We start from the raw sequence: 24,820 nt of genomic DNA on the forward strand, positions 1-24,820 counted from the left end.
CACTTGTTATATTACTTTGCATTGACAACTATCCATGAGATATACATGTTACAAGTTGAAAGCAACCGCTGAAACTTCATCTTCCTTTATGTTGCTTCAATACCTCTACTTTGATTTATTACTTTATGAGTTAACTCTTATGCAAGACTTATTGATGCTTGTCTTGAAGTACTATTCATGAAAAGTCTTTGCTTTATGATTCAATTGTTTACTCATGCCATTTACATTGTTTTGATCGCTGCATTCATTACATATGCTTACAATAGTATGATCAAGGTTATGATGGCATGTCACTCCAGAAATTATCTTTGTTATCGTTTACCTGCTCGGGACGAGCAGTAACTAAGCTTGGGGATGCTGATACGTCTCCGACGTATCGATAATTTCTTATGTTCCATGCCACATTATTGATGATATCTACATGTTTTATACACATTATATGTCATATTTATGCATTTTCCGGCACTAACCTATTAACGAGATGCCGAAGAGCCGATTGCTTGTTTTCTGCTGTTTTTGGTTTCAGAAATCCTAGTAAGGAAATATTCTCGGAATTGGACGAAATCAACGCCCAGGGTCCTATTTTTTCACGAAGCTTCCAGAAGCCCGAAGAGGAGACGAAGTGGGGCCACGAGGTGGCCAGACACCAGGGCGGCGCGGCCCAAGCCCTGGCCGCGCCGGCCTGTCGTCTGGGCCCCTCGTGACGCCCCTTTACCTGCCCTTCCGCCTACAAATAGCCTTCGTCGCGAAACCCCCAGTACCGAGAGCCACGATACGGAAAACCTTCCAGAGACGCCGCCGCCGCGAATCCCATCTCGGGGGATTCATGAGATCGCCTCCGGCACCCTGCCGGAGAGGGGAATCATCTCCCGGAGGACTCTTCACCGCCATGGTCGCCTCCGGAGTGATGAGTGAGTAGTTCACCCCTGGACTATGGGTCCATAGCAGTAGCTAGATGGTCGTCTTCTCCTTATGTGCTTCATTGTCGGATCTTGTGAGCTGCCTAACATGATCAAGATCATCTATCCGTAATGCTATATGTTGTGTTTGTTGGGATCCGATGGATAGAGAATACTATGTTATGTTGATTATCAATCTATTACCTATGTGTTGTTTATGATCTTGCATGCTCTCCGTTGTTAGTAGAGGCTCTGGCCAAGTTTTTGCTAGTAACTCCAAGAGGGAGTATTTATGCTCGATAGTGGGTTCATGCCTCCATTAAATGCGGGACGAGTGACGTAAAGTTCTAAGGTTGTGGATGTGCTATTGCCACTAGGGATAAAACATTGATGCTATGTCCGAGGATGTAGTTATTGATTACATTACGCACCATACTTAATGCAATTGTCTGTTGTTTGCAACTTAATACTGGAAGGGGTTCGGATGATAACCTGAAGGTGGACTTTTTAGGCATAGATGCATGCTGGATAGCGGTCTATGTACTTTGTCGTAATGCCCAATTAAATCTCACAATATTCATCATATCATGTATGTGCATTGTTATGCTCTCTTTATTTGTCAATTGCCCAACTGTAATTTGTTCACCCAACATGCTATTTATCTTATGGGAGAGACACCTCTAGTGAACTGTGGACCCCGGTCCATTCTTTTAATCGAATACAATCTACTGCAATACTTGTTCTACTGTTTTCTGCAAACAATCATCATCCACACTATACATCTAATCCTTTGTTACAACAAGCCGGTGAGATTGACAACCTCACTGTTTCGTTGGGGCAAAGTACTTTGGTTGTGTTGTGCGGGTTCCACGTTGGCGCCGGAATCCCTGGTGTTGCGCCGCACTACATCTCGCCGCCATCAACCTTCAACGTGCTTCTTGGCTCCTACTGGTTCGATAAACCTTGGTTTCTTACTGAGGGAAAACTTGTTGCTGTACGCATCACACCTTCCTCTTGGGGTTCCCAACGGACGTGTGTATACACGCTATCAGTTGGCTGCAGCATGTTCTCAGTTATCCCAAGCGTGCGCATAGTATGCCGGTACATGATGTTTATGCTGCTCCCATTGTCTATCAGCACCTTGCTGAATTTAACTCGAGTTGTTGGTCCATGCATGATAGGGTCCACAACCAGAGCGTAACCACCCGGATTAGGCATTATTTTCGGGTGATCCTTGAACGACCAGCTGACTTCCTGATCAGACCACAGCATGTACTTTGGAACTGCCGGCATCACCGCGTTCACTTCCATGGAACGGTGACGCAGGCTTTGTTTATCTGTTGGCTCAGTGACGAACACAACACAGCACAAATCCGGATCGTGGTAAATGTTCCGGCCTAAAGGTGCCGGTGGAGGTGGTTGGCCCTCGCCATCTCCCACCTGATGAACTTGTTGTGGTGGAGGCCGGTTTTGCTGAGGCTGTACCGGTATGGCATTTGGTCCGGTAAGCGGGGGTGGTGGTGGTAACCTCCCGGCATCTTTTGCTGTGCCTTGGCCCATCAACCTTTTGGTCCAAGTACAATCTTTTGTCAAGTGGTTTGCCGGCCTTCCGGGGTTGGGTGTGTGCCACCGGCATGGTTGATCCATAGCGGATTCCATGGTGTACCTTTCCTCATTGTTCTGCCACGGCTTCTTTTCAACCCACTGTTTCTTTGGACCCGCCCATGGCTGCGATCCGGTTTTCTGCCTTTGGCTTCCGCTGTGGCCGGAATTATCCTGCACCGCGGCTACTTGTTGTGGACCATACCTTCGATCCGGAAACTCTTCCCTTCGTTTGTTTTGCCTGTTATCCCGGTATTGCTCTTGGCGTTGCTGAGGCTGGTTTGTTTGTTCCGGCTCAGCTTGTACTGCCGGTTGCATTGGATCTCCCAATGCGTAGCTATCTGCCACACGTATCATTTCAGCCAACGTTGTTGGCATGTTTCTCTGTAGCTTTTGCCACAGAGGTGAACCTCTTCTGCACCCGTTGCAAAACCAAGCAATGGCTTGTGCCTCGATCACCCCTTCACAGGAGTTTCTTGTGGAGTTCCACCGGGTTAGGTAATCTCGATCTGTTTTATTGGAATGCTGCACGAATAAAGCAAGCTGCTGCGGCCTGTTTGGCCTCCGGTAGGTGCTACTGAAGTTGCTTACAAAGGCCTCTTCAAAATCCAGCCAGCCATTTATACTTCCTGCCGGCAAATTGTTTAGCCAGATGCGCGCTGGTCCTACCAGGAAAGATGGTACGATTCTTATGGCCCAGCGCCGGTTTCCTCCACCGGTGACGGTTCCCCCGCCACCGGCAACATATACCGCGGTCACGTAATCCGCGAGCCAGTCTTCCGGCTTGGTGGTGCCATCGTAAGTTTTAGTGTCACGGGGCAACGTGAAGTTGCGAACCGGTGGCTCCTCTCTCATGATTCTTGGGCCAAAACACTTGGGGCCTGGAGGACCTTCTGCCTCCACTATCTCAGATAAGTACACCCTATCCAGCCTGTGCCTCGCATCCCGGTCTGGTAGGCATCTTTCGCCTAACCGGTCTCCCAATGGATTCTGGTAAGCTGGAATTCTCTCAGCTCCTGAGTCAACCTCTTCATATCTTTCCGGTACCGCGGCTCTTGCCTGCCGGTACCTTGGCGGAGGCATTTCCTCTTCCACGTACGCTGCTCTTGCAGCGCGAAAATTTTGCCCACTTTGCTCTTTTCCGGCATAATCTCTTGCGGCGTAACCGTTTCCGGCATAGCCACCTGCTGCCCCTTGATTTTTTCTACCGGCCTCGTATCGCCCGGCTTGTTGTTTTCCGGCAAGTACCGGATCGTACACAGTCATTTGCTGTGCATTCATTTTTTTTCTTTTCTCTTGTCCGGATGGGGGGACGATGCCTGCCCTTGGGACTTGCTACCGGCATTCTTTGTTGAACGCGCGGATTTTGAAGCCACAGCCTTGTTCAGCTTAGCCAGCTGCTCAGCGTTTTGCTGCTCGATGGTTTCAAGCAGCTCCCGGACGCGCTCTTGCTGCTTTGCCAGAGCGTCCCCGGAAAGCGATTCACACAGCTCTACAGCAGTCTTAGCAGCTTTTATGGTTTTATCCGGGCTACTGTACTTAGGTTTCTCTATGATGCTCACAGATGCAGAGACACTCTTTCCGGTAAGAACTTCCTTACGCAAATCCTGATCTAGATTGCGAGCTCTAAGCCGGTTTTCCGGTTGCCTAGCCGGATGAGCGCTAACAGAAGCAAAGCCATGGGCAGCGTTATACTCACGTAGGGTTAGGTTCAGCTCGCGCTGCGCCCGGATGATGTCGTTGCCGTTCTTGAGCAGCCTCTGGCGCTCTGCCTCCAGCTCCGCCTGCGCCGCTGCCGGGTCGATGTTCTGCGCGATGGGCGTGGCGAGGACGTTCATCGCCGCTTGGAGAGGCGTTTCCGGTAGCGCGGAGGCACCCGCAACCACATGGTCACGCTCGGTCGGCGGCTTGGCCGAGCGCGTGGACTTCGTCGCTCCGGCGCCTTCCGCCGCAGCTCCTTTGCCGGCGTCGCCTGCGCCAACGACCAACACCTCGACGCTGCCAGCGGCGCGGCCGCTGGGAAGCGCAGATCTTGGCGGGTCCGGAGCCACCAGCACTGGCGAGAGGTACTGGCGCTCGGGGACGGTGCCGTAGTAGACGCGGAAGCTCCCGAGCTCGACGGTGTGCCTTTTCTTGGGGAACTTACCGCCGCTGGCGAAGTAGCCCGTGTTGTCGTTGATGAGGTCCATGTCGAGGACGCGGTCGACGAGCGCGGTGACGACACGCTCGCCGTCGATGGTGAGGAGGCCCGCCCGAATATGAACTCCAGCAAGCGCAGCTGCTGGCCCCATGGTGGGCGCCAACTGTCGTCGTGGTGAACGAGCAGATGCCATGGGATGGCTTAAGTTGGGGCCGAATGTGCGCTAGAGGATTCGGGGGAGGGTTTTGGATTAGATTGGATGAACTTCCGGATGCTTTCCTCAAGAACACAACCAAAGGTAGCGATGCAAGAAGAAGAACACAAGGAAGAACTCTGCTCTAGATCCTTCTCTTTATTGATCTTAACAGCATACAGGTTTCTCGTACATCACACCATCGTCATGCCCGTAATGAGGCTACCCCCTCTCCTTATATAGGGGAGAGGTGGCTTACAGAGCAAGGAACCCTAACGGCATCTTTGACTAGACAAACTACTTTTACAAAGCTACTTTAATCATAAATGGCGGCGCCGGTGTCTTTAATCAGGGAGGCTGACGTCCTCCGGCTGCCTTTGACGTCATCCTCCTCTTTATCGTCAGGGCTTCGTTTAAAGCTACTTTGCTTAGCTCATCCTTGTCTTCTAGCTCTGAAGAGAATCTTTGACCAGCTTTGCCGACATGCTCTTCTTACCGGTAGCCCGGTGTCTTCTTTACTCGGTTCCGGTATACCCCTCTGGGGGATACCGGCTTAGCTTTACTTAGCCAAACACTGAACTTTGTCCTTCGGTATAAACATTAAACCGGTACCTTGATGGCTCAAACCATCCGGTTTGGCATGCCTTTGGCATACCGGGGGTCATCCCCCCAACAAATTGGTCCTTTAGGTCCAGTTAGCCTCCACAATAAGTACGTATAATGTGGTACCGCCATAAACCTGGCATATGCTGGGCGCCCCAACAAAGCGTGGTACTGTGATGGGAAGTCTACGACTTCAAACTCCAGCCTCTCTATCCTGTAGTTTTCTCGAGTGCCAAACTGAACGTCGAGATTGATCTTCCCCAATAGGTAACTTGGCTTTTCTGGTGTGATGCCGTGGAAACGTGTGTCCGTCGGCTTGAGGTTTGCCAAGGATATATTCATCTTCCTTAGTGTATCTGCATACATAAGGTTTAAGCTGCTGCCTCCATCTATGAATACTCGCGACACGTCGAATCCCGCGATTACTGCTGGCAAGATAAGTGCTGACTGCCCTGGTCGAGGGACCTGCTGCGGATGATCCGCTATTGTCAAGCCAATGTCTTGCCCTGACCAATTGAGTTACTCAACTGTTGGTGGAGGCATCTTCTCTGCCATGAACACCTGTTGCGAGATTACTTTCTGAGCTCTATTGGATGGTCTGCCTTTCTGAATCATCGAGACCGCTCCATGGGAGTTGGGATCAATGTAAGGTGGTGGCGTTGGTGCTGCCGCTATTCTAAGCTGATGTCGATTTTCGTCCGTAATTGCGGGAGGAGGTGGTAGGTGGATCTCACTCCTAGGTCCCTGAGGGTTTCGACTCGCTGCCTGAGCATTGGCTTGCCCGGCGAATTTCAACACTGCTTGGAAATTTCGGCAATCTTTCTGCAAATGCCCCGACTGCCTCTTCCCGTTATTGTCGACATAGAAATGCATCTGGCACGGGCCGTTCATCATATCCTCGGGAGACACGAAGGGTCTCTGAAACCTAGGCCCATTGTTTGGCCTACTGCTTCGGGAATCATCTCTATTGTCGTCTCGCTGCTCATTGCTCCTTTGATAGTCATCTCTGTTGTTTCCTCCAGCGCTTGCTCGAAACCCAGCCGAGATTTGGCCAGGTGCATCATAACTCGAAAATTGTCGAGAAAATCGTCGTCTATTTTGAAAATTTCGACTGCGGTCCTCCTCTAGTGACCTGTGTCGTTTATTATGCACAGCATCCTCGCCATCTTCCCATCTGTTTGCTATTTCCATTAGTGCTGATACTGTCCTTGGGTTAGTTCTTCCCAAGTCCTCCACAAAATCTCCTCGCCAAACTCCTGCAACAAACGCGTCTATCGCTCTCTCGTCAGATATATTTTCTGCTGAGTTTTTGATGATGTTCCACCTTTGGATGTACTTCCTCATTGATTCATCATGTTTCTGCCGACATGATCTTAATTCCTCGAGTGTCGCAGGCTTTTTGCAGGTTGATCGAAAGTTCTTGACAAACACATCCTCAAAACTGTCCCAGCTGTCGATGGAACCTGGGGGAAGCTTCTTTATCCAAGACCTCGCGGCTCAACTCAGGTGTACTTGGATGCTTTGCATGGCTGTTGCTCTGGTTCCTCCTATCAGCTTCACCGTCTCGAGGTAATCGATTAACCAATCCTCTGGATCTTGAAGGCCGTCAAACTTTTTGAAGTTATCGGGTAACTTGAATCCCGATGGGACTCGAGTTTTTCGGACCCGTCGCGTAAAACACGGGAGTCCACACATATCTTCTTCAGCAAGTTCTGGTGAACGCCGATGTTCTCTTCTCTCTTGTCGTGCTCTATCTACCCTGGCCTGAGTTGCCGTATCTCTGACTCCACTTGCTCTTGGTGGATCTTGCACTGCCGCGGTAGGTCTCGGGCTATTTTGTCTTGCATGTTCTTCGGGAGGTGTGGCTGCGAATGCTGCTCCCATGGCTCCACATCCTGCCATGGCCATGTTCTACAACGCCTCTCTTGGATCTCCGGGAGGTGGCCTAGACGCGAGGATAAAGGCTTGTGTCGCCATATACCCAGCTTCCGGTGTTTTGGGAATAATGTTCCCTCTCGTGTCTATCGACATAAAAGACATGTCGAGGTTTTGAACTGAAGTTTCTCTTTCAGCTTCAGGTATATTTTGCAGCCGAGATCTTGCTATCCTTCGAGCTTCCCTGTGACTATCTCCCGAAGTTCCTGATTGTCGACTCAAATCCGCTCTTCGCCTGCTTGATGCGGAAGCTGCCTCCCTTCTCCTGTTCAGAGCCGCTGTCTGTTTTTCCAATTCTCTTCCAGCTCGAGCGAGCCTATATTGGTAAGCCTGCAATTCTTCAGTCGTAGCAGTTGTCGCCATTGGTTCTGAACCATCCATAGCTCTTGCGGCTCTATCCCATGCTGATTGTGGGAGTTGAACCCTGATTCGTGGTGTAGGCCCGACGTATTTGTTGCCTAAACCTCGCCTTAGGTCAGAGGGATCGATGTATGGATTTCCCAAATCGTCGAATGCCTCCGACGTTTCCTCCTGATCGCGACTTGCTTCTCCAATGGCGTAAATTTGATGATATTTTGGATTCTGCACCTTGCTGGTTTTGGTGACACCATCATAGAGATTGGTGAAGACCTTTCCAACAGTGATGGACTTGTCGATGAAGTCGAAGCTGTCGATGCTACTCGAGTCATCGCTTATATAGGAGTCCGCGGATGACTCGAAGGACATGTCGTTGAAGATCTTGGTGAGTTTTTCGCTTGCTCTGGTGCTGATGAAGCGTGGCGATGAAATCTCTTCGTCGCCTGACTCGACGGATGATGCTGAGCTTGAAAAATCGGGATCGAACGCCGATAATCCCGGCGAGATTGGAACTTCGAGACGGTACGCTCCTTCTTTCTCGACGCGAAAGTGAAACCTTCTGAACGTCATCTCCATGGGCTCCTCCAGATACGCATATGCATCCACACGGGAGGGCGGGTGAGGAACAAAATCAATGAGACCAGTTTCGATCCGTTTACCTCTGTCCATGATGTTGCTTGCTATCGATGAAGTCGACGATTTTGAACATGCCATCGAGATCAGCTCCTTGTCGCCTCTAAATCCCACAGACGGCGCCAATTGACAAGGGGTTAACTTGTCAATGCCTACAAGTAGTAGACTAGGGTTTCGTTGGATGTAGAGGGCAAGTAGATCTCGAAGGTTTCAGCCGAAAAGTACTCGACGATGTAAAAACTAGGGTTTGAGAAAACAATGATTCGATCCTCTCTTTGTCCCTCGACTCCCCCTTATATAGGAGGCGGAGCCGAGGGATTCGTAGTACACAAGTTTACAGAGTCCGGGAGGGTTTCTGATCCATCCCGCAAGATTACAAATAACACTTCCTATTACAACTCTAGCTTTCCTTATCACCATCTTGGGCTTCCGAACTTTATATTCTTCGATACGTGGGCCTTCAGTAAACCTCGGGTACTATCTTCGGCAGGCCCATTGGGGATGCCTATGTCACCAACTCCGTGAGCACCCCCTTGTCCAAAGATCTGTATAACTCCGAGCCAATCACCACGATGTATGCAGACAACATACTACAACAAGAATTTGTGAAGCCCGTCGACTTATCATGTATTATACATGTTTACCACCTAATTCGCTTCCGAGTTCCTACAATCCACGATCAAGGTGGGACATCCAGAATCATACCGAGTTGGCGGTAGCACTTGGGGTGATGGCATCATCGTTTGTGTTGCTCGGATAGCCAGCCCGTTCCATATGTTGTTGTCACTATTGTGCACGAACTCGAGCCAATCGGTATTGAACGGAATAGGCGGTTGAGTTTGTTTCGATTATTTGTACGAGATAGGACGTTAGGACTTTGAGTTGTATTAGGTGTGGACAGGGTACATGTAGTGTTGGAGTAGAACACGTTGTATCCTAGGGCCTCCCATATAATGTGGAGGCACCACATGTTGTAACTCATGATAGACTTGATACCAGTAGACGCGCAAGGAGAGCCGGCGGTTTGTGCCGGCAACCAAAGCGGCCGGTGCAGCGGTATCAATGGGGTGGAGCATCCATAGTCATGCCCCGCAGAGTAGGCAAGTCGCCGAACTGCGTTAATAAATCGAGTAGGCAAGTCGCCGAATTGCGTTAATAAATCTTGGTGTCATCTTCGTGTTGTGATTGGTTGCTCGGTATTGTGCGCCTACGAAGGTAACATAGACAATGGCAAGATTCTTGTCATCCCATATGCTTTTAATAAAAGAAAGAACTTGCATGATAGAAAAAAGAATAGTTCATTACATCAAAAACATGAGCAGTGCAGGAAGAAAATCATCTATAGAGAGATCCTTACATCATAGGTGATATATTTGGCACTTAAACTTTCAGTAATCATACTTTTATCTTTTTTAATTATGCATACTCATATTTTGAATATAACTTGTTTTGTACAGATCAACCCCTTTGTGGTAATTATGTGTTATTGAGAAGCATTTGGTGTTGGCATCATAGGTTTACTTTTTTTTGAACAAAGAAAGGGCCTAGAAGGCCCCGGAGAGTTCATTGCATCACACGTGGCGGGTACAGATTTACAAAAAGGTCCTCTAGCATCTTTTGCACCGATAAACCAGAATTTGAAGAAAGGCCCTCCAAAATTGCATAAAACACCCTGAGACAAAAACTAAAAAAGCAATTGGGTCCTTGGACGTCTCCACCACCAGTCGCCGGTGACCTCGAGACGTTGCCGTCGAGATGCGATGCCAAGACGCTCGATAGCATGCTTCCGGCGACGTTGATGATCCGGTGGCCGCTTCTCCTCCTCCGGGGACGAACCACTTGGCGGTGGAGAGACGACGAGCTCCGACGAACCGAGCACCGAGGAGCCTCCATCTTGGAGGTTGAAGATGGGCCGCTTGTCCGGCAAAAGATCGCGGTGCCGTTGTATGGCACCACGTGATTCGCTCGAGGGAGCTCTTGCGTAGAGACTCCATAGCACCGTTCAGGCAGAAGTCGATGAAGATGCCGAGGGATCGCCTCGCCACCGCCTTTCTTCTTGCCACCATGGCAAGTGAGAAGAAGCCGCAGGTTAGCAAACACCTGCCACCGGACGCATCGACAGAGATGACAGGGACCTCTATCTCGATCCAAAATCAGCGAGCCGTGCTCCAGCTCCTCCTCGCCACCAAGGCCGGCCAGGAGCGAAGCAGAGACGCGCCTTGCAACTCCGCGAAGAAACCCCACCTCGCCTTCACGGCCGGCCAGGGGAACTTCAACATCGCTGTCGAGGTAGAGAGAAGAACCTGCCGCCGCAGGTTTATTGAAGAATGTTGACATGTACAAGTAGATTGCCTAGCCCTTTCCATTAGTTCGGACTTTTGGTTCAAGTGGCTAGTGCATGAAGCTTAACATGGTATCAGAGCCCCAGGTCTCGAGTTCAAATCCTGGCTTTCACAATTTATTCTAAATTCCCCCGCAGCCTCTTGCCGTGTGACGTGTGGTCCCAGCGCTGCCTCTTTACCTCTCTACACGTGTTGACTTGTCTTCTCGTCTTCCCGTCACACATGAGAGGGGGTGTTGACATGTACAAGTAGATTGCCTAGCCCTTTCCATTAGTTCGAATTTTTGGTTCAAGTGGCTAGTGCATGAAGCTTAACAAAGAAGACGGCGCCGCTCCTTGCCACCTCTCCCTCCGACCACCGGAGTAGAGAGAGCTAGCAGCAGCCCTAGCAATTAGCATGCTCGAGATCCGGCGGCGTGGATCCAGACCGCCGCCTCCACTATGGGGCATCCGCCCAAAACGGTGGCAAACAGCCACAAACACCTAGAGAACTACAGATCTACACCTAAACTACTCCGGCGCTTCACCTCCACCGCCTCCAGCCGGCTATTCCGGCAGAGTGGCTTCGGATCTGCCCGGCGGAGAGATAGGGGGCGACCAAGAACTGTAGCGAGCTGAGAGCTATCTGGGGGGGAAATGGCACGGCGTATCCATCATAGGTTTACTTAGGGTGGATCAGTTTAAAAATGTATTATTGAAAAATCTGTTGCAGAAACAATGCATACTTTGTTACGGAGTACACTTCTAACTGAATCATTGTACATGGTATGGTAGGCCAGGAAACAACAAATAGTCAATCCATATGAAAAGCATGGATGCATTTGCTTTGGAGAAAGAGGCTAAGCAACCCTAAGTTGCGAATTTTGCATTTCTAACAAGTTACAGATATATTACTATACATGCAACATTGATCCTCTCCTATTTCCTATCTGTATGTATATGGCCCTTACTATTGTGAAGAAGAACGAAACAATTCCAAGACTCTGCCTTAAATTATTCTTGCTCTAGCATCTTCTAATGAGTCCACCCACATTTTTTGCAATGTCTTGTTTGGTCTCCACTGAAACAGGGGGGTCACCAATGTACATATCGAAAAAAGCCCCTGCTCATAAAGATAGGGTTTAATACACAATGGTACTAAGAGTAACTCTAAAACATAATAAATACAGTATTAGGTAGACGATTCAAAAATTGCACAGTAGAGTGTCTTTTGCTGGAAACTGGAACAAGAATGCACTTACTGCAAAGGTCTTTGCTCTGGATAGCACCAATTTGTTTGCCATCAACTGCATGCGGATATTCTTTGTTAATGTATATTGTAATGGAAAATTATCAATCATATACTTACTATATTTGTATCACTAACTTTCAGTTATAAGCTGGCCTCCAGATGTTTGACGGAAGTCGATCTTCGTACCCTGCATTTGTATTGGCTATAATATCTCACACCTAAGCGGAATACACTAAATTGACGAGATGCGATTAGAAGCTCACTGCAGGTATCCGGATGTCTTCACTGAAATAAGAGCCAAACGTCTTCAGGCAATCGTAATCGGTGTTAGGATTCATCTAATCATAAAGTAGACAGAAAGCTCGGTTAAAGCTCTATTGCTAGCAAAAAAATATTAAATTAGTTGCTGAATTAACAAGGACCTTTTGCAGTCTGAAGCACAGAGACTTCTCGAATGCACTGAAAAGCAAGTTAAAAAAACAAGTAATTAACATCAATCTTGCAGATCATACCTTTGATAATGGTCAAAATATGTCAGTGTTGGCACAAGAATACGAGGATACTTACTTTCGCACCGTTCCAATGCTAAGGCCATTGTAGCTAACTACCAGCCTAACTGTCATATGAATGTTTTCCCTGCATAACAGGCAAGTATAATGACAGAAGGCAAGATTTATTAGCAAACAGAGGCAGAAGAGAAAATGAATGTTGCTAATGTGGTGTCAGGCAATATGAAAATCCTACACAGCATCAAAGCTCTAGCGAGTCCTATAAATGGCATCAACTGAATTGCAGGTTTGGAACAGTGTCAGGAAGACTCTATACATATGATAACAGCACCTATCCTTCTATAGGTTTTTTCCACTGATTCTGCCAGATTATTCAAACAATTCCTCAGCTTGCACAGGTATTTCTTAGAGGCTAGATAACTAGGCTAGTTATGGTATTCAGGAAATATCTGCAATATACATAATTACAGAAACAACTGTAAATAATCAATAGAGAATTCACACCTTAGAAGATCTTCATAGAAATCTGGGTGATCCTTCAGCTCCGCAGCTGGAACAGAAGCATACTTCGAACCCAGCTTGTTGCAAACAGAATCTGGTTGTATATCTATTGAGAACAGTGAATGCAACATCAATGACATAAATGAACATCCTTTAAGCAATATCCTCAGTAACAGAAGCACACATGAAAATTAGCTTACTCACATAATCCAAAGGCATAGACATTCAGATTTTTTACCCGCATTATCCGCATGCTCCTAATACCCATCCCAACAAGTACCTGTAAGTTTAATTGTTTGTTAACTCATCAATGGGAATCCTCAAGTGCTCAAGGCCTGAGCAATATTACAGATTAAGTATATAAAATTGCAGCACTATGTCAAAAGAACAAGATAGAGGCACCGTATCCAAATAACTGTCACTGCCCTAGGAGCGGAACTAGTAATAGAGCAACATGGAAGGCTTATAAGCCTAATGAAACATTTCTTTTGGAATAAGGAAAAATGGTACATGCCAGTGTCCACAAAAGAGAGTTGGAAAAACAACCTCTGCAGTTGGGTTTGAATTGTCCTCAAGAAGGGTAGGGAACTTGATTCCTGTTGTTGGTTCTGTCACATCTTCTGGAAAGATTGTTCTTGGCACAGCAACACGAGCACAACCTGGACGCCTTTCTTCCAAATATGACTGGTCCATATGTTCTCTGATCTGTGTACCATCTTTGCCCAAAGTAATTGAATCCATGAGCATCTTTGGTGATCTTTGTCAATGCATAGATGGAACAGTAAACAAAGAAAAAATTAATTAAAATCCAAAGTGGGAAGCAATAATAACCCAATCCAACCATATATATATGAGAACCTTGTAAACTATTTCCATAAAAAGCAGGGGTAGACTACTGGAGTCTGAAATAGCAATAAATGAAACTTACATGTTTTCAAATGGTGGTATCACAGAAGCAGCAGCTAGCATAAGAATGTTACAGGCCTGTTGCTCCTCCACGTCATTCCAGAGTTGCCCAAATGTCACATTTGCAAGCCTGGCTAAGATCATCTGTATAGCACGCTCTTCTCTTACTCGAGAACCAAACTGCAATCCAGCCAAATGCTGCAGGCAAGAGGTCGCTTGTTTTATTTGTGACCGACAGGCTCTTGAACCAGAGCCTGCAACAGCAGACAGCCTATGTAAGATCTTGGGATTTGATGCTCTAGAAAGGCAGAAATAGAAAGCCCCCGCAACTTTGTTGAAGCAGCCGAACACCTCCTGAACTGCACCACTTCCTGCAGAACATATATGTCTGGGATTCTGAAAGGAACTCTCGACTAGTGTTCCGACCTGTGCTATTAATCTCAACCCGGTATCATGAGATATCAGAGAGTCTGCTGGGAACTTATGCAGATATCCTCCGTTGTGATCAAGCTTGGAGAAAAAGGACCAATCAGGCTTCATAGTGTTGCCAGAGTATTGCGACTTCAGAAGTCCTTAAACCAAGCCGCCAGTCCTCGAGTTTGGCAGCAGGATAACCTAATCGGATCTGCCATTTGGAACAAAGAAACCAGGAGTCAGGAAACACATATGTCAATAGGAATTCAGTGTGTATTCACAGACAACAGTTCTACACGAGCATTTGACCCTGCCATTGAAAAATGTATGAACTAATCCCCAAAAGCAACCATCATGCGCTATTCTGCAAAATTACTTTCTGAGTTTACGTTATGGCATAGAAACCACTCTTTCCTCACACATCATTTTAATGATTTTCACTTCTCAAGACAATCACAGTAGTTGACATAATAATCCGCCCAAAATAGCTATTGGAGCTCCCAAAGAATCGGTTTGAGGCTGTGGAGGCATCGGCTGAATAGCCGTCGTCTGATCGTGCTCACCCACACCAACTGGTTCAGCAACGTATGATGGAAGAAAAAGCATGTGTGGTCTTTCTGAGCCGTTGTCTGGCTACCTTGTACTGAACTGTACATTTGGGGTGCCCGTGCTGTCGGCGTCAGCCAACAAAACTGAACTGAAAACGATGTACAGTATGAAACGTTTGTCTAATTTCACAAAAATGGAGCAGAGAGCTTTGCTCCCTTTTCTTATGATCCCAGTGACGCAAGTAAGATATGGAGAACGCAAAGCGGGTACATACGGAACGGTTCCAGCTAGATCAAAATCTCACCCCCCCCCCCCCCCCCGGCTGCAACTAAGCAGCAGTTGGAATACCAAATTTTTTTCTTCAGAAATCTGCAGGCACACAACACACAAACCGCCATGATCTCGCAGCTCGTACCAGATTCACACCCAAGAAACGCCCCGCAGCAAACACCAACCCATCATCCACAGGCCGCCGCCTCGACAAACCAACCAAAATCCCCCCGGCAGATCAACTGAACCGCCCACATTTGCCATACATCCCATGTAGAGCGACGCGCGCGTAAGAAAAGGACGGGGAAACAACACAGCTTGAGGAAAGCACCAACCTTGGCCGGGCGCACCGAATCGCGCGTCGCTGGCAGATCGGAGAGGGAGGAGACAGCTGCTCGCGCGCGCGAGCAAGGAAGCGGGAGAGGGGGCAAGGTCGAGGATGCCGTGCCTTCCTTGCCCGGCTGGTGTTCCCTCCGATTCGGGGCGTTGCCGGCGAATGGAGTGTGCGGGAGGGGGAACGGGGAGGTGGTGAAGAACAGAAAGCAAGCGCTCTCCCTTTCGTATTAACTTGCCAAACTACCTCGGCGGCGGCTGGCTGGCTGCCTCTCCGCCCGTGCGTGCGGCACGTGCGAACTCCTTTTCAGAACAGAACTTGTCTCTGCTCAATATGTAAAGCGTAGTAAAATTTTGTTAGGAGTATAAAATGATTGGCCAAAAACGGAAGTAAAACTTGTTGTGAACATTAGCGAACAAAATGCTCAAAAAAATCGACAAATTAGGAGAGTGTGCCAGACTTGACTAGAAGATATTGAGTCGATGGATCCCTTGGAGGGACGCCCAATAAAATTGAAACGATACGGAGAAATCGAGTCTACAACATGTGAACTTCATATGGTTATAAGAAATTATGGCAACATACAAGGAAGATAGTGAACCAAACACATGTAGAAAATATTGTAGCACGATTAGAGTGAGGACAAGGGCAACCCTATACTACAAACCAAATATAAAATAAATGCAATCATAAATACCCTGCAGAGGGCATTTTAGATTGTATGAACATGCATTATTGCACAACCCAATTCGTGCATTACTTTCAACACGACCGAAATTCGATGTCATCGTTTGTACTTTCTCTACGATCCCATGTGTTCACAACACATGGTCGGTCGCGGTTTTGTTGCGAGGCTTGAGATGATGGTGTCATCTTTGCAAACTCGTGAGAGAATGGGTAGCGACCATCACTTTCTGACATCTTTGCAAACCGTAATATAATGGGTTGGCGGCCATCACTTTCATCCTTTACAGAGTGATTCCATCACTAACCTTGCAAAGACCAAAGACTTCAATTTTCGAGCAAATGCGTCGGCGTAGACCTTCAAAACATCCTTTCTGCTATACATGCTAAGATAGCGAGTTTCCCTAGGCGCTATCTCGAGCTCCCACTCCACTATCGACGCATTTGCAAGGTCGGTTTTCAACCGCATGTTGACAAGATTGGAGGAAGGATGCGATGATGGATGGGAAAGAACTTGCCTAGGGCGGAAGTTTGACCCTTGCAAAATCAATTCCTATATCATTGGTGACTTACAATCTGTTAGTGACCCATGTGGCTTCGTGCCAAGTTGTACAAATCCTTCAACGGCTTCACCTAGAACGATCATGATAGCGACAATATGGGTAGGAGTCACTCACTCGTCTACTGGAAGATAGTTTGTTAGACAAAGGCGTTGGGTGGCCGAGGCATCACAAACATTGACATATTCGGGCACGCCCTCCGGTCACAATGGTTTTAGTTCCAAAGGATAGACCCATACTGACCTTGGATACAAATAAACTCTCAACCGCAAAGGGTGACAACAATATTATCAATGTCATCTGAAATGTATCAAAGGAGCGAACCCAATGCATTTCCATGGGACAAAAGGGTAACCTATGCTGAGGTTTTCTTAATCATGCTCTGGTGGACATCACATACAGGGTGGTGACCTTCAACATGTTGGCTCAGCATATAACTCACTCGGATGCTCGTGGGGTTAGTCATTTTGTTTCTTTAAGAGATTTGTGTCATGTTCTGCCTAAAACATGATCATTTTTCATAAATAGTTACTCTCCCACATCGTAAGATGATATTACAGCCGATACATGAGTATAACATCTTATATTATGGAATGGAGTGATATGTTTCTTCTCTTAAGGAAAGACAATCCCCCGATATATCTTTTTGTTTCCTTCGCAAAAAAAAATCGACAGTGAAATATATAGTGTTGATGGTGTCAAGTTCAACCCCCATAGAGGATGCGTCGAGCAAAAGAGTCTTTTTTTAAAGGTGGGCAAAAAGTTAAGGAGATGTGTCATTTTGGCTTGACTTTTAAAAAAGGATAAAATTTGCAAATTCTGTCGAGCCGGACGAATCGGTGGATGTAGATTCCAGGAATCATCCAGATGATCTCGGCTCTCCGCCGATCGCCGAAAACGGGCTCGATCTAGGACCCCCTCGATCATATATGCATGGCCGGCAGCCAAACGGTAAGAAAAGAAATCACGTGTGTATGTAGTATTCCACCCAATATAGGATATTTTATATATTTTCGGATTTGTTATGTCTCGTCGACTCTGTGTCACGCCCTTAACCTTCGATCAAGTGAAAATGACACTCATCTAGCATAATATGTTTAGCGTGTAACTAATGATGTAGACACGTAATTGTTTCGCCAGATCGACCTAGATTTGCATGCGTTGAACCAGAGGCCAGCTGACAGGGATCAACTTAACATTTCGTTATTGGCGCTAAGCAAACTGGTGACTTGTTCATGGAGTGATTCATTAGGGTGGCATGGGCCTCAGGATGGGCATGACAGCTCTTTGCTGCTTGATTGCCTCCCATCAGTCACATGCATGGATTGCTTCCTCAGCGTCTCGCACTGCACTGCCACATGCCTACCCAACTTTCCGAGGCTACGATCTGATGTGATCCCCTCCAGGCCTCCATGAATGAAAACATGTAACGACATTTGCAGCTGGTTCGGTTCATCAATTCGACATGTACGTACACCTCGGCATGATGGATGGCTCAACAAGACAGATCGTTGTAGAGGGGCCGCCGAAGAGGTAGGCGACGCGATGGAGTGTATAGTGCTGCTTTGCCGCACCAACCTGCTGTGTTCATTGAACCTGGCCTGGAAGGCTGGATTCCCAAACAGTGGGAAGGTGAGCTGAGAGCATCCTCGCTAAACGGCAAAGAAGACGACGTCTTTTTCCTCTAGGTATAATCTGCAAGTCAGTTTGGGCGCCACTGCTATCACTGTCGACTTCCACACTCTTTCCTGGTGAAAAAGATGGTCCAGACTCCAGACGAGAGTAACATTGACATCCAGTTTATTTTGGTTAGAACAACATTTCCAGTATGGAGCAGGAGTAACCTTGGCCTTGGTGTCATACTCAGACTAACGGGCTGTGAAAATCAAAGAGAAGAAATATCCTTATCAGAACATGACAAATATTACTACAGTAGTAGTCTTCTGATGGAAAACAAAAGCAGCTAATTCGCCAAAAAAAAAAACGCCAAAGCAGCTGTCGAAACATCCTTACCAGAACATATCAAATAGACTACTGCAATAATATACACATAAGGTAAAAAAAAATATAGTATACACATCACATGCCAAAAGTATTCTTCTTCTCTTCAGAAAGTATTCTAGATAAATACCTGATTCAGCAGTAATATCAACAGCTCATGTTCATCGTGGCATGTTCAGAAAATTCATCGATGGACCCATGTGGGTTTTTTTTTCCCTAGGTCAACGGTTCACCTTCGTTTCGTAACTGGTTAGAAAAAAAGAAACGTTGTCCTTTACATGTTAACATGCAGCCACACAAGGCTCAAGATCAACCAAATCTATGCTAAACCCCTCATACACCATTAAGGCATTATTAAACAACACTTTGCAGATTTACAAATCAAACTGTGCATTCACAGGAGAGCTGCCGCGTATGCTTTTCCTTTTTTTCTGATGCATACCAGGCAGCATGCTGGTCTTATACTACATTACAATTTTAGTGAAACCACTGATGCTCCTAAACTGCCAATTGTTAGGGGTTCGGAATTCACATGAGATGACTATCTTTGGTCAGTTGTCCTAGGTGAGACATTCAGAAATTGGAGAATTTTTGAACTAGCTGATACACACCACTAGATGAAGATTCCAAGAACAGTTGAATCAGGTGTGTTGCTCCTTTTGCAGCTGGCCTCGGAACTTTGCAATGTGCTTTCGCAATTCGATGTTTGACAGTCTCTCTGCCTCCAGTGCACGTTCAAGCTGTTCGGCACACCCAAAAATCAATTATGGGAAAGAATATAAGAATGTTATAGGACAAAAAGAATAGCACTTCAATTATCCAGACTACCTTTGCTGCTCGAGCACTCCACTCTCCAAGAATGGCTCTGAGTCTATCATTTTCTTCAACATACTGCATCCAGCATGTTCATTAATCAAGTAAGCATGCTTTGCAAGAAGATATGAGAAAACCTAACTTGATCATCATGCTATGGAATAGTGCTATTTGCGGAAACATACCTGATTGTTGCTCACACGAATACGTTGGATCTCGGAGTCCTTCTCATCAATCAGGCCACGAGCAAGGTCAAGCTCAGAGTGCACTTGATTCATCTGCAGATTCAATTAGTAATTTAGTACGTATGTGATACTTCATGATTCTAGTAAATGGTTCTCATATCAAGATTTGCAGCTTTCTATGTTATAATATGATTTCAGTTAAAATAGGAGAGAATTAACACATACTAGTCAATAAGCACATGGTACTGCTAGACTGCTAGCAATTAGTTTGTTTACAGCCGTGCCAACAACTAGTTCAAATAGTAGTTATATTTACTGTAATAGTTTACGTAAGCATTTCCTTAAGTAGACCAGAGATAGGTGATTTGACCTTGGCCATTGGGCACCTGCCTCGTGAGGTCAAGAATAGTCGGTCTTTAGATAGTACTGATTATTACCTCAGCGGAGAGTGCTCGAAGTTCTTGGTCACGAGATGCTAAAAGGTGGGCAAGATCAACCTGCAGAATTGGAGAAGAGAATAACAGCATGTCAATCGACCACTTCATATAACAGCTACAGTATTTCTTCTCTAATTCTGAATCTGTGCAAGTGCCAGTTCAAACTAGTGCAGCATAAGCAGTCAGTATTGTGCAGACCTGAGGAGTGTTCCCAACATCAGTTCTCTGGTATTTGCTCAAGCTTTCTTGTAAGCGAAGCACCTTTCAAGAAAAGAAACAAAATTGTTTGTCAACAACCAAACTTATGAAAGTTGCAACTGATTTAGTATTATAATCCATGATCATTTTGACCAGAAAGGTAACTGTATATAAACTATCCAATTCTTCAGTCTCGAGTACTGATCTGATAGAGTAAGTCAGTGAAGAAATAGTATTACAGAGGTTCCACTCATTCCTTTTTTCATGAAACAGTATGACTAATCACTGCAATCAATTTAAGGCAATGATATTTAATAATGCACATAGTTCTGCTACAGGTTAGCTTCTCTACATCAATTATAAAGGATCTAAGTATATAAAAGAGAACAGATCTAGTGAAATGGGTCTTGAGTATCGGGCATCACAATTGCATTCATTTTCTATGTACCTCCTCACTCAGGTAATGAATATTCTCCCTTTGGTATTGAAGTAATGCCATCTGCTGATCAGAAAGACGGCCATCATAATATCTGGTGAACAAAAAAGGGTCAGGGTGTCTAGCTCTAATGGCAAGGTCATGTTCAGTGATCTATACAACATATATTGACAGTTTAACTCTCTGAAGTCACATGCCGCTAAATGTGAGCTCAATACTATGTTTGAATTATTTTTCTGATAGACATGATTTAATGAAGGCAATTCGAGACAGTCAAAAACTCAAACACCTAAGTGTTGTGCAAACTATGTGACAGAAGAGAGAAGTCGTATGTGCAGACAAGAGTAGACTACGAGTTTTGAAATATCAAAATGTAACTATGTAAGTAGATATCAATTGAGAGAGAAATTCAGCACATCTGCAGTGCCCCATTACTTTGGTACCTTCGATCTTCCAAAGTGCTAGATGGTTGAAGTGCAGAATATAATGACCGCAAGATATCAGGCCGCCCATTCAAAGAGTTGTATTTGTGGATATACCCTGTAAAAGGAACCAATCAGGCATTGCATCTTAAAAGTATCTAGTGGGGCCAAACATGCATGTGAAAGGAAAAAAGAGCACATGCACATGTATTTAATTAAGTAGATGAACTGAAAATATCATGAGAAACATGTGGAGTACCATTCAAGGAGTGGTACAGTGTTGCTTCGTTAGTATAATTCTGAATTCTGAAAGAAATAATCCTAATTGTGGGTGCAAAATAAAGATTTCAAAGATATTTGAAAAGGTGTGCCATGTTAATAAACCAGCAGACCAAATCATAAATTGCACAAGAGAGCACAAGTTGCTATGATTCTAGCTATCAAAAAGGTGGTATAAGCAACTTAACTCACATATGTATAAGCTCATGAAACATCCAGCACATATTGCTTCAACCACGATAGCGATCCTGAATTATGGCAACTGGAATTGTGAGATGATTGCAAGAGCAAGAAAGAGGGACTAAACTATTGTTAGCTAGTTATGAGGTTGTTCAGTTCATATTTACAATCCAGCTTACTGACAGGTGATAGCACAGTTAGCATAGTTAGAAATTCTAGGAAACAAACGTATAAAACAATTATCTAGCTAAACAGCAGGCTTCTAAGCATGTTGTGACTTCTATCAGCCTAGGATCTCCAGTTCAGCTTTGTAAACTATACTATAAAGTTGGGAACAGGCTCCCCAAGCCATAAACATGTTGAAAACCAGTCCAGGAACTCTAGCTTTTGGGTCAATTGACAGCTGAACTTATGTCAATAAAATAGGACACTAGAACAAGGGTTTAAACACAACAAAACTGTGATCAACATAAGTTAACAACAGCAAACTGAAACAATAGAATATACACCCATGCATTGCATTCTCTTGTCATTTCCGTTGAATATATACCTATGAATTTGCTTTGTAGTATAATTTATAAATTAAGTTAAATGCCATAATGTTTTTCTTGCCAAAAGGCATAATGCCATCTCAGATAAGCTTCACATGTCCTCAACTTCCGTTCAAAAATCATGATTCAAGAGATATCTCACAAATTTACGGAGGCTAAATATAGTGGCAAAGATGTACCTTAGCAACAGTGAAATTGATAGAATTCGTAGAAGGGGCTGCCAGACTATGATTAAAAGCATTAAAGCAGTGCCTGCGGAAGCGATACACATTAACAGTGAATCAGCGCTAGCAAGATAAAAATTAAAACCACAAGCTATATACTCACTGTCGCACTCTCAAGAGATGGAACCACCAAGATGGTCAAATTAAAGGAAACAGCGGTTCACTAAGTGGCTAATGCTAGTTATAAATTGTAAAATGATGATATTAGAGTGTCACACAAATTTGTTTTGTGCTGCTCACCATAAGCAATAGTGGCAAATGGAAGTCGAGCAATACGCTTCAGTTTCTGGCTAAAATCGTAATAGCCCTGCAAGTCAAAAGATGAAATACACTAGTTAATAAGCAAAACGAAACAAAGAGAAGCAGCATGTTGAAGTAAAATAAAAGGAAGATTCTGAATGAAACTAGGGACCTTGAGTACAATTTTTGTAAGTACATTTTCATTAATGACAAAGTGTAACACGTAATGTAACAATAGAAGAAAAGACAACGGAATATAAAAGTTGATGATATTAATAACATAGCCGAAAACACTATTGCGGAGAAGAATCAATAGGCTCTTCATGGGAGAGCATATATTCATGAAACTAACAAAGTGTCGGTCAAATTGATTGCTCCAACAAACCTATCAACTCTATTGCATGAAACATTAAGAAACTTAACAAATTAAAGCATTTTTATTAGGTCGTACCTGCAACCTAACTTTCCTGACTTGGTGAACCCAATACTGTTGAAAAATGCCTGCGTTGAATTTCACATAAGCAGTAAGTAAATAACTCACATCAAGAGACATAACATGCATCCAATAAATTGTAAAGAATGGAGTAGCCAAATATATGCAGGTGTGGAAAGAATGAGCCAGCTGATCTGATTATCTGAAAGAAAACCTGTAAGAAGCAGAAGGATAACATTGCAGCTGCAAAGCAATGGAGAGATCATATGTGGTAGACGGAGAAATATCCATGGAGCTGACACGGAAACAGCAGCATAGCCTACCTAGAGAATAAGATAACAAAGCTATCATTAAGTGGATAAAGGAAGTGAAAACAACATCTTGCTGACTAATGACAGTCCAACGAGATAACAAAATACATAATTTTATAGTAGATTTGGATAATTTACAAAATATGCTTATATCCAAAACAAGGTAATCTTCTTAGCCATGATAACAATAGATGTGGTCGGTATAAAGAAACTCATCCTTACCAACAGTATACAGTACAAGGTGCCACTAACTATGCTTCTAGGCTCTCGATGACCAGATAGGGGAGCTTCATGTAGTAGATCGATAAACCTAGAGAAAAAGAAGGATTATACATCCGGAGGAAATATTATGATTGCTAAAAACTAAAGAAGGAAGAGCTATACAAGGGTATGTAAATTCTCAGACAGCTGAACCCTAACTATCTCCATTACTTCGGGAAACGAAAGAGGAACTATCTCTGTTTCAGCTTCACCCTTGGTCGTACTTGCTCAGTTTTGCGGAGAGTATACCAAATGCAGAAACAACATTTGGGTTGAGACTGAACCTGCAGTGCGGCTTGAGCTTATGCAGCGCAATCACCCCTACCAAACTGCTCAACACTCGACCCAATCACTAACACCGTGGACAGGCAAACGGATTCAGGTCATCGATGAGGATGCCTACGCGCAGGCACCAAACAGTACACGGTGGCAGAAAACGCAGATTCAGAAAATCACCCCCCTTCCCTTCTACGCTCTCGCATTCGACGCGCTATCACAATAAACTCGAAAACCCGTCGCTGGGGTCGCGCAGAACCAGCACGCGAAAGCTCCAGCGAACACACCGAAACCTACGGATTCCGCAGGGCCCGGACCGCACCACGAAACCTGGCATGAGATAATGGGCCGGAACTCCGCCGCCATTGCCGCGGAATTGAGATCATAGATCACCGCAGGCACGAGGAGAACTTGTACCAGGCGTAGGGGGGTTAGGGCAGCGGACTCACAGCGAGTCCTCCTCGGAGGCGGGAAGGGCGGAGGCGGAGGACGCCTCGTGCGGCATCGCCGCAAGCCGCGGTGCAGGGGAGTGGGTCGCCCAGCCGCCGATAGGATGTCCGCGCGCGCGCGCCTTCGGATCCGGGGGGTGGTCGCCGGTGACGCTCAGGCTGCTGCGACTCCCATGCGATTTGAAACTGGAACGCGCCGGCGAGGTGAATTGGATGTGAGCTCTCTCTCTCGGCGGGAGGAAGAAGACAGACAAAGGTGCGTGCGAGTGGCACTCATGGCACGGCCGACGAGTCTTGGATGCCACCTCGTGTCCGCTTCTGAGAGGCTGCAGGTTGGTCCCACCCTACAGCGGCTTTCACAAAGCTTTTGTTGTGGATTTCGATAAATTTAACCTTTTTTCGACGATTTGATCTCTTTTTGAAAAATATTCAAAATCTGATCCTTTTAGTAGCGCCTTTTCTC

The 24,820-nt window shown here is 45.7% G+C and overlaps 2 protein-coding genes across 2 annotated transcripts; both read right to left on the reverse strand.

Annotated features, from left to right (window-relative positions):
• Positions 1 to 11,504: 11,504 nt before the first annotated feature.
• On the reverse strand, positions 11,505 to 14,474 carry LOC124688582 (fatty-acid-binding protein 2-like). The gene is made up of 10 exons (XM_047222244.1): positions 13,873 to 14,474; positions 13,491 to 13,701; positions 13,149 to 13,224; positions 12,948 to 13,050; positions 12,502 to 12,570; positions 12,357 to 12,393; positions 12,198 to 12,272; positions 12,070 to 12,121; positions 11,945 to 11,989; positions 11,505 to 11,805 (listed from the first exon to the last, which is right to left on the reverse strand). The coding sequence occupies exons 1-10, from the start codon at positions 14,388 to 14,390 to the stop codon at positions 11,708 to 11,710; spliced, it is 1,284 nt and encodes a 427-aa protein (XP_047078200.1). The 5' UTR covers positions 14,391 to 14,474; the 3' UTR covers positions 11,505 to 11,707.
• A 4,385-nt stretch (positions 14,475 to 18,859) lies between these two features.
• Positions 18,860 to 24,432, reverse strand: LOC124688583 (protein FIP1-like). Its single transcript, XM_047222245.1, has 14 exons — positions 24,358 to 24,432; positions 23,594 to 23,681; positions 23,275 to 23,383; positions 23,079 to 23,128; positions 22,628 to 22,694; positions 22,343 to 22,415; positions 21,625 to 21,680; positions 21,175 to 21,271; positions 20,744 to 20,825; positions 20,296 to 20,358; positions 20,098 to 20,157; positions 19,661 to 19,753; positions 19,491 to 19,553; positions 18,860 to 19,402 (listed from the first exon to the last, which is right to left on the reverse strand). Exons 1-14 carry the CDS (start codon positions 24,411 to 24,413, stop codon positions 19,304 to 19,306), a joined length of 1,056 nt encoding a protein of 351 aa, XP_047078201.1. The 5' UTR covers positions 24,414 to 24,432; the 3' UTR covers positions 18,860 to 19,303.
• Between the last annotated feature and the right edge of the window lie 388 nt (positions 24,433 to 24,820).

This window comes from Lolium rigidum, chromosome 2 (genome assembly GCF_022539505.1).
Source record: "Lolium rigidum isolate FL_2022 chromosome 2, APGP_CSIRO_Lrig_0.1, whole genome shotgun sequence".
In the NCBI taxonomy this organism is placed as follows: Eukaryota; Viridiplantae; Streptophyta; class Magnoliopsida; order Poales; family Poaceae; genus Lolium; species Lolium rigidum.

Excerpts from the sequence above, each read along its gene's own strand:
- LOC124688582 (XM_047222244.1), bottom strand. The coding sequence starts at position 14,390 with ATGAAGCCTGATTGGTCCTTTTTCTCCAAGCTTGATCACAACGGAGGA. Across the intron at positions 12,394-12,501 it reads AGCATTGGAACGGTGCGAAA|TGCATTCGAGAAGTCTCTGT; the intron begins GTAAGTATCCTC and ends CTTGCTTTTCAG. Across the intron at positions 11,990-12,069 it reads AGGCCAGCTTATAACTGAAA|TTGATGGCAAACAAATTGGT; the intron begins GTTAGTGATACA and ends ATCCGCATGCAG.
- LOC124688583 (XM_047222245.1), bottom strand. The coding sequence starts at position 24,413 with ATGCCGCACGAGGCGTCCTCCGCCTCCGCCCTTCCCGCCTCCGAGGAG. Across the intron at positions 21,272-21,624 it reads TTTCATGAGCTTATACATAT|GGTATATCCACAAATACAAC; the intron begins GTGAGTTAAGTT and ends TTCCTTTTACAG. Across the intron at positions 19,403-19,490 it reads GGAGTGCTCGAGCAGCAAAG|CTTGAACGTGCACTGGAGGC; the intron begins GTAGTCTGGATA and ends TGTGCCGAACAG.